At 57.7% G+C, this 12227-nt stretch overlaps 2 protein-coding genes across 9 annotated transcripts; both read right to left on the bottom strand.

The window, feature by feature from the left end:
• Positions 1–1781: 1781 nt before the first annotated feature.
• Positions 1782–3128, bottom strand: HCRT (hypocretin neuropeptide precursor). The gene is made up of 2 exons (XM_036341581.1): positions 2993–3128; positions 1782–2247 (listed from the first exon to the last, which is right to left on the bottom strand). Exons 1-2 carry the CDS (start codon positions 3011–3013, stop codon positions 1879–1881), a joined length of 390 nt encoding a protein of 129 aa, XP_036197474.1. The 5' UTR covers positions 3014–3128; the 3' UTR covers positions 1782–1878.
• Positions 3129–3730: 602 nt separating this feature from the next.
• On the bottom strand, positions 3731–9350 carry GHDC (GH3 domain containing). Of its 8 annotated transcripts, none has more exons than XR_004972994.1 (11): positions 9219–9350; positions 8948–9030; positions 8496–8776; positions 8074–8195; positions 7438–7939; positions 6858–7050; positions 6675–6746; positions 6465–6598; positions 6018–6103; positions 4280–4430; positions 3731–3816 (listed from the first exon to the last, which is right to left on the bottom strand). XR_004972994.1 is itself a non-coding variant. In XM_036341577.1 (10 exons), exons 3-10 carry the CDS (start codon positions 8761–8763, stop codon positions 5347–5349), a joined length of 1842 nt encoding a protein of 613 aa, XP_036197470.1. In that variant the 5' UTR covers positions 8764–8776; positions 8948–9027; positions 9219–9341; the 3' UTR covers positions 4969–5346. The 8 variants fall into 8 exon arrangements, 6 of the variants coding, with proteins under 6 accessions (XP_036197470.1, XP_036197468.1, XP_036197467.1 ...); XR_004972993.1 differs by having other exon boundaries at positions 3791–3930; XM_036341577.1 differs by lacking the exons at positions 3731–3816; positions 4280–4430 and adding an exon at positions 4969–5811 and having other exon boundaries at positions 8948–9027; positions 9219–9341.
• Positions 9351–12227: the final 2877 nt, after the last annotated feature.

Raw genomic sequence — 12227 nt, 5'->3', positions numbered from 1 at the left:
CGCAGGTCCCTGCGCTACGCCAGGAGACAGCAGGGGTTAAAGGGGCTGTGTGTGCCTCGGTGCGCGCAGGGCACGCTGGCAAATTCCGCCTCTCGGCCCGGCAGGATGGATGAAAAGAGCTTTGGGGTCCATCGGGTAGAGTCCTGGCTCTGCCATTTACTGAATGTGTGACGTGGCCTCTCTGAACCTCACTTTGCTTATCTGTAAAATGGAGCTAATCATTTTTACCTCCTGCGGTTGTGAGAAGGCAATGGCATAATGCACACGTTGGCACAAAATAAGTGTGTTGGAGAGCACTTTTCTCCCTATTCTCCCTTTTCCCATCGTCCTGACTTAACCCTCCTCTCTGCTGCCACTCAAGCGCAGGAGAGGCTGGAAGCCAGTATGGGGCAGAGAAAGATAGCTTCAAGTTGGACAGGGTCGGTTTGCAAATCTGCAAAGGTGAGCTGGGGGGCTTTGAACTCCATCTTTTCCAAGACTTAACCAGTACAGCAGCAAGAAGGACCCGGGGGAGACCAGACGCCGGACTTTTTCAGCCCGGAAGCAGAAAATGACTGAGGCTTAAGGTGACTGCTTCCCAGCGAAAGCCAGTGAAGATGGAAAGATGGTCTCTGGAGAGGGCAAGCCAGTTGCATCCCCAACCCCTTCCTCCCAGAGCCTGAACCCAGTGTCAGATTGCTTAAAAGCGCCGCCACTTCTTTTTGTGTCTCTACTTCTGGGTGTTATATCAGTTCCCTAGGACTCCTGTCACAAAGTACCGCCAACGGGGTACTTACACAACAGAAATTTATGTTCTCACAATTTTGGAGGCTAGAAGTCCAAGCTCAAGATGACGACAGGACTGGTTCCTTTTGAAAGCTGTGAGCTTCTGAGGGGTTGCTGGCAATCTCTGGCTTGTAGATGCACCACCCACCTCTGCCTTCATGTTCACATGGGCTCTTTCTGTGTACGTTTCTGTGTCCAACTCCCCTCCCCCCCTTTTAGAAGGACCCTAATCATATTGGAGTGGAGACCCATTCCACTCCAACAGAACCTCATCTTAACTAATACAGCGGGGCCTTGACTTACGAGCTTAATTCGTTCCGAGACCGAGCCTGAGCTTGTTAAGGAACTCGCTAAGGAGCTCGTTAACTCAAATTACTCTATCAACTCAATGCAAAAAATCTGCCGAGAGACAGCTGGTATCTCAAAAAACTCGTTAGTCGGGACACTGGTAAGTCAAGGCCCCACTGTATCTGCAACGATCCTCCAAATAAGATCTCATTCTGAAGTGCTGAGGATTATAACTTCAACATGAATTTGGGGAGGGGGCACAATTCAATCTATGACAGGTGTGTTCCAATAAAGTGGCAGGAAAATCTTGCTCCCCCCCCCCTCCCATCAGAACTCGCGACTCCCAGCTACCTACAGAATAAAGTGACTCGCGAGGGCGTCACAATCTGGGCTGCACGACCTAACCGCCTCCCCTCCAGTGCCTCACCTCTCCCCACACCCGCCACCCCGCGCTGCAGCCCCTCTGGATGATTTACATGGAGCCGCGTGTTCCTTGCATCCTCCCCTCGAAGCACGCACATCTGCGACTCTTTCCGCACCCACGGCCTTGCACGGCGCCTTGTTCTGGGGAGCTCCCCACCCACAAGTGTTCAGGTCCAAGGACGCCCGCCCAAGCTGAGGTGTCCGGGAACCCCGGCTTCCAAGCCCTCGGGCTCTTTCCAGTTCGCAAGACTCTGACGCCCCCTGGAGGGCAGGACTCTACCACACAGGAACCCAGACCGGCCACGTTAACGGAGACGCCTCTTTATTGCACATTTTTCTGGGGGCTGATAGCGGGCGGGCAGAGGGGAGAGGCCAGTGCCAAGACGTAGTCTGAGCACGGGCTCAGACCCCGGACCGTGCCCCGGGAGCAGCAGAGGCGGCGGCCGCAGCGGGACAACGACGCCCCGGACAAGGGCGTGGCGCTGGCTCTGCGCCTGCGCGGCGGCCCATGGTCAGGATGCCGGCCGCGTGGTTGCCGTTGGCCTGCAGGAGGCGCTGCAGTCGGCCCTGCAGGCCTGGGCCGGGCCGCCGCTTTCCCAGCGTGAGGATGCCGGCCGCGTGGTTGCCCGCGCCGTGCAGCAGCTCGTAGAGGCGGCAGGAGCACGTCTTCTGGCGGCAGCAGTCGGGCAGGGGCTGCGCGGCCGCGCCGGGCGACAGCAGCGCGGGCGGCAGCAGCAGCAGCAGCAGCAGCGTCACGGCGGTCCAGGGGACCTAGGGAGGAGGAGACCGGGCGCTGGGGGTCTGAACGCCGCGCCCGCCTCCAGCTCCTACACCCAGGCCCTGCCCAGATCGCCGCGCGCCCCCTCTTGGCTGGCGCCCCTTCCTGGCTGCCCCTTCAGAAGGGGGTCATTGGAGACCCTCTGGGCAGAATGGATCCCTGTCTCCTCTAAGGATCCTTAATTCATTCGTCGTTACCCCATTAGAGTGCTTACCACTCCGCCTGAAAACAGGTGTGAGAGTCTGTCTGCACCAGAAGTTTGTGCACTCGAAAACGCCCTATTTAGCCCCACTCCCCCTACCCACAGAGGCAAACCCGTGCAAATCCAGGACTAGCAGGGTCCAAATCGTTGTCTTGTTTGTCTGCTCCTTTGCAGGGGGCACTGAACTGGGCTTCGGCCCCGTTTCCTACCCTCTTAGGGGTCACAGCCTCCTCACCTGTGAACTGGGTATTAAATACTCCCCACCGGGCAGGGCTGCTGGGAGGAGGAAACGCGATGACAGGTGCAAGCAGCACCTGATGAATAGTACGTGCGCAATACACATGAGCTCTTAGGAGAGCAGGCGCTACTGAGCCTTAACCAAGACAGGCCCTCAGCCAAGCGTCCACCCAGGGCCCTGCCTGCCCCAGAGCCCACACAGGAGAACAAGAGGGAGGACTCAGCCTTCCTCCCAGCCCCGGAGCAAGCGCTCTCACTGCCCCCTGGAATGTGCGTCCCCTCCATCCCTGGGTCTTTACCTTTGTAGAGGGAGGGCTCATGGTGTCCGGAGCTCAGAGTGGAGCAGCAGGGAAAGGCGCCGTCTCCAGTGGTCCAAACAGCTAGGAACTGGAAGGCCGCCGACTGTGACTGGCTAGCAGGGGCCTGGGGTTTATAATGCTCTGAGGTGGGGGGGCACTTGCGTCCACTCTGGGGCTAGACAAAGGCAAATCTAAGATTAGCCTCGGACAGGGAGGCCGTCTCCAGGCTGGGCCCAAGGAATGGCCGCCAGGACACTCAGAGGCTGGGGTTGGATCACTGCGCCCCCGGTTCCCCCCTTCTCTGTCTGCCTGCTCCTTGGAGATGGGGCTGTCTCCGGGCACTAATGAGGCCACCTTGCACCCAGGAATCTGGGAGCACAAAAGAGGCCTTGGCCAGGCGCTGGTCTGCGACAATGTGGGGAGGGGCAGCTGCTAATTAGGGCAGGAGAGGAGGCAGACAGGAAACCCATTCTCCACGGGGTATATGTGTGTGTGTGCTCCTCCCCTCTGCCCCTGGGGTCTGTCAGGCTCAGGGCCTCCTTCCTCCATGGAAAAACGGCTTATGAGCTGGCTCTCCCTCCCCCAGGTCCGTTCCCTCTGCCCCTTCCACTACCCTCCAAGATGGAAAACCTTGAAAACCAAACCGGGGCAGTGAGGAAAAAAGTGCCTGGCGTTACCCTTTGACCTCCCCAGCTTCCTTCCTGGAGGGGAGAGACGGGGTCCCATCCCACCATCAGCAGCGAGTGAGCCCCCATGCCGGAGTTCCTCTTGTTCAGGGCACTGTCTGTTGAGCAGCTGGTCTGTGTCAGGCCCTGCACGGGGCTCTGGAGTGACATATGCATAGGACATGCCCAGTTTCCAAGGCGCTCCGAAGTCCAGGTGGGAGTGTGACCCGGCATATAATGGTAGCTCAGTGGGAGGAAGGACTCTGAAAAGGCCTTTTGTGAAAAGGGGATTTCTACCAGGCAAGGTCAGGGGAGAAGGCATTCTGCTGAAGGGACAACTGAACCAAAGACCTGGTGGTGACCGTGCCTAACTCATGTGGGATAGTGGGGTGTGGCTTTCCTTAGAGGAGAGAGGTGGCTGGACAGGCAAGCAAGAACGGGGATGGGTCAAAGGGCCTTTGAGGCTAAGCTGATTAGTCTTGACCCTGGGGGCACGGGGAGCCATGGGGATTTCAGTGGGAAGGAGTCATGGGCTGATACAGGGACTGGGTGGGTGGGCATAGGGGCCTGGAGATAGGGCATGGGATTGAGAAGTCATTCGGGGACAGAAGCAGAGACTTACACACAGGTGCTGCGTTACTGAGGAGGAGCCGCTGGGCCCGGAGCAGGTCTCACAACCTCAGGAAGCCTCCGTGCCCCGGTAAGACAGGCAGTTAGCCCACATAACCTCTGCGGCTGCTTCCTGCTGTGATGATTTGCAGTAGAGCCACTGCCTATGGAAGTGATTTCTGGGTGTGGGGCCAGGAAAGGGACCTGTGCTGAGCCAGGGCCAGGGAAGTTGGGGAGTAGCCCCTTCACATTTAGGTTAAGCTTGGGATGGGGAGAGGGAGGAGGAGGGGCTCTGAGTCTTCTGGGTTGACCTAGCCAGTGGTCGGCAAACTCATTAGTCAACAGAGCCAAATATCAACAGTACAACGATTGAAATTTCTTTTGAGAGCCAAATTTTTTAAACTTAAACTATATAGGTAGGTACATTGTTATTAACTTAATTAGGGTACTCCTAAGGCTTAGGAAGAGCCACACTCAAGGGGCCAAAGAGCCGCATGTGGCTCACGAGCCGCAGTTTGCCGACCACGGACCTAGGCCATGGCAGGAGTCCCCGAGGTCTCCTGCATGCACACACTTGGGGCCTCCCCCGTGGAGAGAGGGGGAAGCCCTGTGATCAGAGCTGAAGGGAGGGGACAGGCTTCGGCAGGATCAGAGCCAAAGGGACCACTACAGTTTCCCCAAACGTAGACCCTGAGCCAAGAATCTGGGTGCAAGAGGTTTATTTGGGAAGTGATCCTAGAAAACACATCAGGGCGTGGAGACGGGAGGGATGCCTTAAGAACCGTGTTCATGAGAGGACTGCCACTGCGGGCAGCTGGTGCATACACACTTCAGAATAGTCCCTCTGAGGGACAATGAAGCTGAGGCTGGTATTCACAACTCCTGTTCCTTGCTGACTGAGGGGTGCTCCCGGGAACACCAACTCCCAACACTTGCAGCCTGCACAGTGCGCTGGGCTGGGAGACACACGAGCACCAGCGTGTATGGGAACTCTCCAGCAGGGTCCTCCAGAGGGGGGTCCACGGGGCTCCAGGCAGGGCCCTGCCCTGTGGGGTCAGCTACACCCCCGAGGTCACCTCCTCAGAGCTGGCTGCCGAGGTTGGACCTCCCGAAGGCCCAGCAGCTCAGATGAGCGACTGAGAGGTGACACAGAGTCACAGACCCTGGCCCAGGGCTCCCCATCCATCCAGAGAGGCTCCAGAGGAAAGAGAGAGGCAGCTTGTGGGGCGGCGGGGCCCGTGGGCAGCCTCCGCTCAGGACACCACCCTCCTCTGCAGGAGCTGGGCCAGGTGCCTGTGCCTGAGGACCCGGGGCATCGCCGGAGGGAAGGGGGCTGCGGGGGAGGCAGCGAGGGCCTCCCGGAGTGCTCTGAAGGCCCCCGGCCCCACCAGGTGGACTCTGGCAGGGCCCACGCTGCCGCGGAAGCGCAGGGCCTTGTAGCAGGGAGAGGCTTCCTGGAGGCAGCGGTCCAGCTGAGGACAGACGGCTGAGTGAGGCTGGTGCGTGGCCATGTGGTGCGTGGCCATGGGGTGCGCTTGCCTGTGCCTAGCGTGTGTGTGTGGGTAGGAGTTTCACGTGTACATGTGTATCTGGGACTCACCCCTCCCTTCTTAGGGCCTCGGGAAAGTTCTCCTCCCTGCCCCCACCTCCCCTTCACTGGGCTGTGCCCACTGCACCTGGGCGGGGCGGGGGGGGGGGGGGGTGCAGAGTGAAGGGGACATGCAGTCGGACCCTGTCCCTGTCTCATTTACCTTGTCTCGATTTTCCTCCGACAGGTTCCTCAGCCCCCTCAGTGCCACAAACACCTCATAGTGGGGGGCAGAGCCCCCGGAGGAATCTGCAGGCAAAACCCACGCACACGCACTCCTGTGAATGGGGCAGCCTCCAAAACCCATGCCCACTGCCCCACCTCGCTCTCCTCTGCTCTGAGGTTCGTGGGGAAACGGGTTTCTTGGTGTGGAGGGAGGGTAAAGGAAGAGGAGCCCAGGGCCTAGTCCTAAATATGAAACAAGTCAGGAAAGTAACAGGGAGAGACTGCAGCAGGAGGGATGGGAGTGAGACCTGGGGAAGGACTCTTTTTAGGAGCCACAAAGGAGGCTGGGTCTGACCTCCTTCCTAGAGAGCTCTCAGCAGGGGGGGCATGGATTGTGGGGGAGTTAACCCAAGAATGGGGGGCAGGGGCCAATGGAGAAGCTTACCCAGAATGCTGCTCTCCACACAGACATGGTCCAACAGCTTGGCCCCTGGCCACTGCCCCACCGCCCGGCCCAGGGCCTCAGAGAACATGTCCTCGCCAATGTCTTCTCCTCGAACACTCAGGGACTGGCCCAGCCTGGGGAGGAAGGAGCGGGAGGCAGAGGAGCCCAGGGTTTAAGGACGGCCCCTCAGCTCCCTGGGACGTCACCCACCTGCAGATGAACCTGACGACTGGGCACTGATTGTAGGCACCAACTACCCGAACCACGTCACCCAGGCGGCATCTGACAGGGGGGAGTGAGGGGAGGTCAGGCCCAAGGACCCGTCAGCTCATGCTACTGGTCCGCAACAGGTCCCAGAGGGCTTGAGGCACCAGGGGGTGGGCAGATGATCACCTGGTAAGGCTGGCCTGGTCAGTTAACACCAGCTCGTATTCCTGGCCTTTCTGGGCCTCGGCCAACAGGATAGTGGTGGCAGCCTCTTCCTGGCCTCCCTCCTGGACTGGGAGCAGCTCAATCAAGGGAGCACCAGGGGGGAGGAGGTAGAGCCCAGCGGGCTGCTCTGGCCACAGGTTCAGGCCCACCGCCCCTGCGGGAAGCAAGCAGCCTCTTCTGGTGGTGCCATTGCTTTCTGCTAGGCTCTCACCCCTGGGCCTCAACCCTCTGAGCATCTGATTCTCCTGCTGCCCTCCCACCCCCTCCTTTGTGGCTTCCCCAGGCTCAGCACCCTGCTTCTGGGGCCCTAATTGGGAAGAGGCAGTGGTTCTGGGTGTGGCAGGCCTGGGGGTAAATGCTGGGGCTGTGTGAGTTTGTGCAACCTCTCTATGAGCCTCAGCTTCTCCATGTGTAAAATGGAGCTGCTGGAAGTCACAAGGGGTTGGGAGGATTACATGAGATGAGTAGGGCTCACTATATGGCAGCCAGCAGTGTGCCCTCTGCCCCCTGACCCCAGCTCCCACCCTTGAGTCTTGCTGACCTCCAGAGGCAGCATAAGCAGGTGAGAAGAAGGCTAGCCCTTGGCACCACAAGGCCTCCAGGGCAGCCACAGCCTCGCCCTGGCCTCCGGCGTCCAGAGTCACCACCACCTGCAGCTTTGGCCAGAGCCGCAGGGCCAGTCCTCGGGGTCCCTGCTCGAGGGCCTCCCGCAGCTCAGCTGCCCGCGTCGGGAGAGGCGCTCCTGGGTTCCCAGCAGCTATTGCCTCAGCCAGCTCTTCGCCATCGGCCTCCAGGCCCGAGAAAACGTCCAGGAGTTCGACGGCTGTCCTGGCTTCCAGTGCCCGCAGCCCTGGGGACCTCAGTGCCTCCAGCAGCAGGGCCCTGGGGTCCTTGACTCCAGGGGGGCTACCCTGGCTGAGGGCGTGCCAGGGCCAGGGGAGAGGGTGGGGCCAGGGGGAGGCAGGGGTCACACAGGCTGTGCTCCCGGGGGCCAGCGCTGCTGGGTAGGCCTGGTTTAGGGCTGCCAGACCCAGCAAGGTGGCCTGGAGGGAAACAAGAGAGGGTGTTGCCTGAGCCCGACCCTGAGCCCCCAATTTGGGGATTCTTTGCCCACCCTGGTGGGAGGGTGTGGCTACAAGCTGGGGTCTATGGTGAGGCTGGGCTCTTCTGGGTTTACCTGCAGAGAGGCCTCCCCGTGCTGCTGTTTTGAGGTTGGGGGCAGGAGCTGCTCCCCACTTTCTTCTTCCGGGGCCTGGCTGGCCTTGGTCAAAGGGAGATGATTCCGGAAGGTGGTCATATCTGTAGCCCCAAAGACATCATAAACTCCTCTTGAAGCCACACAGTTTCCCAGGAGTTTCAGACAAGGCTGGTGAGACCTTTGAAGAAGGGACTTGGGCCAGGCCTGGATGGGGGCGGGGCTATCCGGGTCCAGGGTGGGAAAAGTCCTCTGGGACAATGCTGAGCCTGGGGAGGGTCTCTGGCTCAGCCTCTCCGTGTTGGGAGCGGGAGGGGGGCGGGAGGTCTTCAGGTTCTGGAATCTGATTGTCCTGTGGGGTTCCTTTCTCTTGGGGCCACCTCCCCAGACCCTGGAAAACACACCTGTGCTCCCCCGGAGAGGAGAGTGGGGACCCTGGGCTCCCTTCAGACACCACCTCAGGGCCTGCTGCTGGCGCTGGCCCGCGTGCAGGGTGCTCTGCTCCAGCCTCCACTGCTGCCAGGCGGCTGCCCAGCACAGGGCCCCGCACGCCACGCGGTGCTGCAGGCTGGCCAGCCAGGACGGCCCGGGACCCTGGGCCTGCTGCCGCCAGAGCACGGCCAGTGGCAGCAGCAGCAGCAGCAGGAATACCAGCAGCAGGAGCAGCAGCATCTCCAGGCAGCTCCTGGAGGAGGAAGGGCCCGGAGTGCTGGTCCTGCAGCTGCAGGGGATCCCCCGTTCCGTACCCCCATTCTACCTCACGCAGGAGAACCCAGGACAGAGCAAGTGTAGGGAGAAGCCAGGACCCCCGTCGGGCAGTGAGGCGGAGAGCATCAGGCTTTAGCGTCGCACTGACCTGAGGTTGGATCCTGGCTCTGCCACTGGCTGCCTGTGTGGCCCCAGGTAGTTCAGGTGGCTGCTCTGAGCTCCGTCCCCCTGCTTGTCAAATGGGAGTATAATCCCCGCCTCAGAAGGTGCAGAAAGGGCTTGGCACGGTGCCCAGCGCCCAGCGGCTGCTTGACGAATGACAGGTCTTGCCCAGCGGCTCTGCTTCCTCCCAGGACCCACCCTGTCCCAGCTCCGTGTCCCTCCCGAGCCCTGGGCAGTGGTTCATGTCCCACATGTACCTGTCACAGCCCACTTGTGCCTACTCCCAGCATCCAGGCCCCCTCGGGCACCCCCGGCTCAGCCTACAGCTGAGTAAGAAGGGGCCCTGGCTTTGAAGGCTGGGCCTCACAAACAGGGAAATCCGGTTACTGGGCCTGAGGGAGGAGCTGGGATGGGGGGGTGGGGGTGCTCTTAAAGGAGCAGGTTGCCTAAGGGGGGGCATGCTGGGTGCTGGCCCAGGCTGGCAGACATGGGAAGCGAGGGCTAGAACAGGATGGTCCTCAAATCTGTGCAGGTGAAGGAAGAGAAGGTTGACTGTGTGGGAAAGAGCGCCAGGAAGCAGCGTCGGCTGGGGGTGGGGCAGTTCAAGCTTGACAACTGGTAAAAACCAACGTTTTCTCCCAACCCAGAAAGCCTCCCCACCAAGACAGTAGCGAAAGAAAGACACTTTTGTTATTGGAGAAACATTAAGTTAGAAGGTGGTGCGCATCCCAGGCCACCCGCTAAGGAATTGCAAAGACAGAAAAGCATCGCACCCCCGTTTACAGCCAAGCAGAGCGAGCCCATCACACAGTGTTCTCAAGGTAGGTGGTAACTAGTCCTCAAGCCAGAGAAGCTGACGGCGCCACTGGTCACAGGTACTTCCTCCGATGTGGGGTCACGACCTGTGTTAGCTTACTGGCTTTATCCCCGGAAACACAAACTTCCATATGACACAGGGTAGTTCGCAACTTGGAGCAAGGCACCCGGCGACCTCAGGCTCGGACTCCCCTGCTGTGGAGGTGGGAAGTTGTGTGAGGCTCCTCTGCGGCCCATGGTCAATCCCTCTCCCCCTCCGCCTGCGCTCTGGCCCCAGGCTCTCAGACACTAACACCCCTCCTTCGGCCCCTTGCCTGGCTCTATGTCTCACAGCATCTCTCCCTGCGTTTCACAGCTGAGCTCCTTTGCACAGGTCTGCTCTCAGTCTACCCCCCACCCCCACCCTCGCTTTCACTCCTTTATCTCTTGCTGAGATATTGTGCTTGCTTTTTAAAACACAACAGCGTTATTATATATAACTCACACAAATCACCCATTTAACGTGTACAATTCAATGGTTTTCACTATATTCACATATACGTGACACCAATAGTCAATTTTATACTATTTTCGTAACCTCAAGAGTAACCCTGTACCCTTTAGCTATACCCCTCAATCCCTTCCCAGCTCGCACCCCCCCCCCCCCCCGCCCCAACAGCCCTAAGCAAACACAAACCTACTTTCTGTATAGATTCGCCATTATTCTGGACATTTCACATAAATGGAATCAACACATGGTCTTTTGCATCTGGCTTCCTTCACTTAGCATAATGTTTACAAGGTTCTTCTCTGGGTTACTATGCGCCACTAGTTCTTTTTATTGACAAATCATATTCCATTGGAGGTAACACCACCCAAATGTGCTGTGTAAACACCATCACACCGGTTTACCCATTCATCAATGATAGACATTTGGCTCATTTCCGCTCTTTGACTATTATGCAGAATGAACATTTATATACATGTTTTTCTGTGGACATGTAATTTTCCTTGTGTCAAGAATAGCTGGGTTGTATAGTAACTCTTTTTTAACTGTCTAAGGAATGGCTCAACTGGCTTCCAAAGTGCCTGCATCCTTTCACATCCCCACCAGCAGTACGTGAGTTTTCCGATTTCTCTACATCTTTGCTAATTTATTACCTGGCCTTTTGATCTAGCCATTCTAGTGGGGTATGGAGTGACTTGAGTCTATTTTAATTTTCCTGATGACTAATGATGTTGAGCATAGTGGCCATGTGTGTATCTTCTTTGCAGAAATGTCTTTTATTTTCTCCTGTGGGTTGTCTTTTTATTTTCTTGAGAGTGTCCTTTGTGTTGGAAAATTCCCTGGGGTGTACCGCAGCTGACTTCCCAAGGAGGACAGGGCTGAGACCGAAAGGAGAGGATGACAAAGAACGAAACGGGGAGTTTATTAAGAGAACTTACACACAGCAGCTGTCTCCGGCCGCATCCGGATGATGGATCGCCACCCCACAGAAGGGAAGAGAGCTTGAAACACAGCCTTCGGGAACACTGGTGGCTCTTAGCCAAGTGGCACCTGCTTGTTAAGAGCTGAATATCCCAAAGCACTACACAACGACAGGGGCCTCCTTCTCTGTGCAAGAACAGCCCTTTCAGCGGACACAGGTGTAAGTGTCAAAACATCATGTGAGCAGGGAGGTAAGAAATGCCCCCATCTGCTCTGGCCAGTTTGGCTCCGTGGATAGAGCGTCAGCCTGCAGATCGAAGGGTCCCAGGTTCGATTCCGGTCAAGGGCAGGTACCTCTGTTGCAGGCTCCTCCCCAGTCAGGGGCCCTGGTCAGAGTGTGTGCAGGCGGCAACTAATCGATGTCTTTCCCTCTCTCTTCTACTCTCTCTAAAATCAATGGAAAAATACCCTCAGGTGAGGATTAAAGAAAAAAATGAAATAAAAATAAATGCCCCATCTGCCATCAAACCCAGTGACTGCTCTCGGAGAAGCCAACTTCCAAACAGTTCTCCTTTCAGAGCCTCACTGATGATCGCCAGCGTTCCCCTTCCTGACCCCCCTCCCTCGCCATCTGATTGGAAAAATAGAACAGGACTCAATATTGCCCCTTCAGAGGAAGGCTTTATTGTAACATAAAATACATTATTTTGTGATTGGCCCAAGTAGAATTGTACACAATACTTTTTTATTTTTTTTTGCTGGCTAATGCTATTCGGCCTCAACACTAAAATATGTATCTGAAATAATTTCACAAAGTTTTAAAAAGAAAAGTTATAAAAAGTATACTTCCACGTTAAGTTATATTCACTTTGTCTCCCCGCCACCCCCACAAAACCCTGCAGGCCGCACACGTGGCGCTGGGACGCTGATGACGCTGTGTGCCTGGGAGGGAGCGAGAGGCGGCGGCGGTCCGGCTTCCCGCGGCCTCCTCTGGTTGCAGGAACGGGGAGAAGAGAGAAAGTACAGTGCAGATAGCGAGCGC

This window comes from Myotis myotis, unplaced genomic scaffold, assembly GCF_014108235.1.
Source record: "Myotis myotis isolate mMyoMyo1 unplaced genomic scaffold, mMyoMyo1.p scaffold_m19_p_17, whole genome shotgun sequence".
Classification (NCBI taxonomy): domain Eukaryota; kingdom Metazoa; phylum Chordata; class Mammalia; order Chiroptera; family Vespertilionidae; genus Myotis; species Myotis myotis.
This window is presented reverse-complemented; position numbering and strand designations above follow the sequence as displayed.